This window comes from Haliotis rufescens, unplaced genomic scaffold (assembly GCF_023055435.1).
Source record: "Haliotis rufescens isolate VD_foot unplaced genomic scaffold, xgHalRufe1.0.p SCAF_21, whole genome shotgun sequence".
NCBI classification, from domain to species: Eukaryota; Metazoa; Mollusca; class Gastropoda; order Lepetellida; family Haliotidae; genus Haliotis; species Haliotis rufescens.
In genome coordinates, this window is record NW_025963902.1 from 8,842,785 (window position 1) to 8,844,271 (window position 1,487).

General features: G+C 46.5%; 1 protein-coding gene across 1 annotated transcript; it reads right to left on the reverse strand.

The window, feature by feature from the left end:
• Positions 1-839: 839 nt before the first annotated feature.
• On the reverse strand, positions 840-1,487 carry LOC125382952. The gene has a single exon (XM_048401330.1). It carries the CDS (start codon positions 1,485-1,487, stop codon positions 840-842), a length of 648 nt encoding a protein of 215 aa, XP_048257287.1.

Consider the following 1,487-nt stretch of genomic DNA (forward strand, 5'->3'; position numbering starts at 1 on the left):
TCTGCTAAAATGCTTTATGTGACTTCTTATGTCATGCATGAGTTGCCAAGTCACCTGTCAAGCTCATGCCTGTCTACTTCAGCAACCCCTGCTTGCCATAAAACTATGCTTTTCGTATGAGGCAACTAACGGGGTTGGATGGTCTGCCTGCACGTGACATGTAAAAACATGGCATGGTTCACAGTGGCTGACAGTGTCAATATCAGATAAACCCATGAATTGATAACCTGTGTAACACTGTATGCATTTGACCAAATCTTAAAACTGTCCAAATTACAGATGTGTTTGTCATTTGTGACTGTGTGTGTAACTGTATGAATAGTTACATTTTGATATATATCAATGTTATAACTACTGGCAGCTCGTATGGGGCCCGGGTTAGAACAGATCCCCAGTAACCCATGCTTGTCGTAAGAGGCGACGATCCCCAGTAACCCATGCTTGTTGTAAGAGGCGACGAAATAGATCGGGTGGTCACGCTATAAAAAGATAAATACTGAGGACATTCTAGATGTTTCAATGTATATAACATAGGGGTAAACACATCATTGTTGAAGTCAATGAAAAGGGACGAATAAGAATTGATTCTAATCAAACAAGTATGTTTTTCCCATACTGATATTTTTGTATTTACAAGTTTGACAGTGTGTACAAATCAAATTCTCGTTTCAGTTTCAGTTCTTGCCTGATGTGCAGTTCAGGTGTACCTGAAGTCCACTTCCAGTGTGCCCTATGTCCATTTCCGGTGTGCCCGATGTCCCCTTCTGGTGTGTCTGTTGTCTACTTCTGGTGTGTCTGATGTTTATTTCCGGTGTGCCTGATGTCGCTTCCGGTGTGTCTTAAGTCCACTTCTGGTGTGTCTGTTGTCCGCTTCCGGTGTGTATGAAGTCCACTTCTTGTGTTCCTGAAGTCCACTTCCGGTGTGTCTGATGTCCATTTCCGGTGTGCCTTATGTCCGCTTCCGGTGTGTCTGTTATCCGCTTCCGGTGTGTATGAAGTCCACTTCTTGTGTGCCTGAAGTCCACTTCCGGTGTTTCTGATGCCCATTTACGGTGTGCCTTATGTCCGCTTCCGGTGTGCCTGATATCCCCTTCTGGTGTGTCTGTTGTCCACTTCTGGTGTGTCTGATGTCCATTTCCAGTGTGCCTGATGTCCCCTTCCGGTGTGTCTGAAGTCCACTTCTGGTGTGTCTGTTGTCTGCTTCCGGTGTGTCTGAAGTCCACTTCTGGTGTGTCTGATGTCCATTTCCAGTGTGCCTGATGTCCCCTTCCGGTGTGTCTGAAGTCCACTTCTGGTGTGTCTGTTGTCTGCTTCCGGTGTGTCTGAAGTCCACTTCTGGTGTGCCTGATGTCCTCTTCCGGTGTGTCTGAAGTCCCCTTCTGGTGTGCCTGATGTCCCCTTCCGGTGTGTCTGAAGTCCCCTTCTGGTATGTCTGTTGTCTGCTTCCCGTGTGTTTGAAGTCCACTTCCGGTGTGTCTGATGTCCAT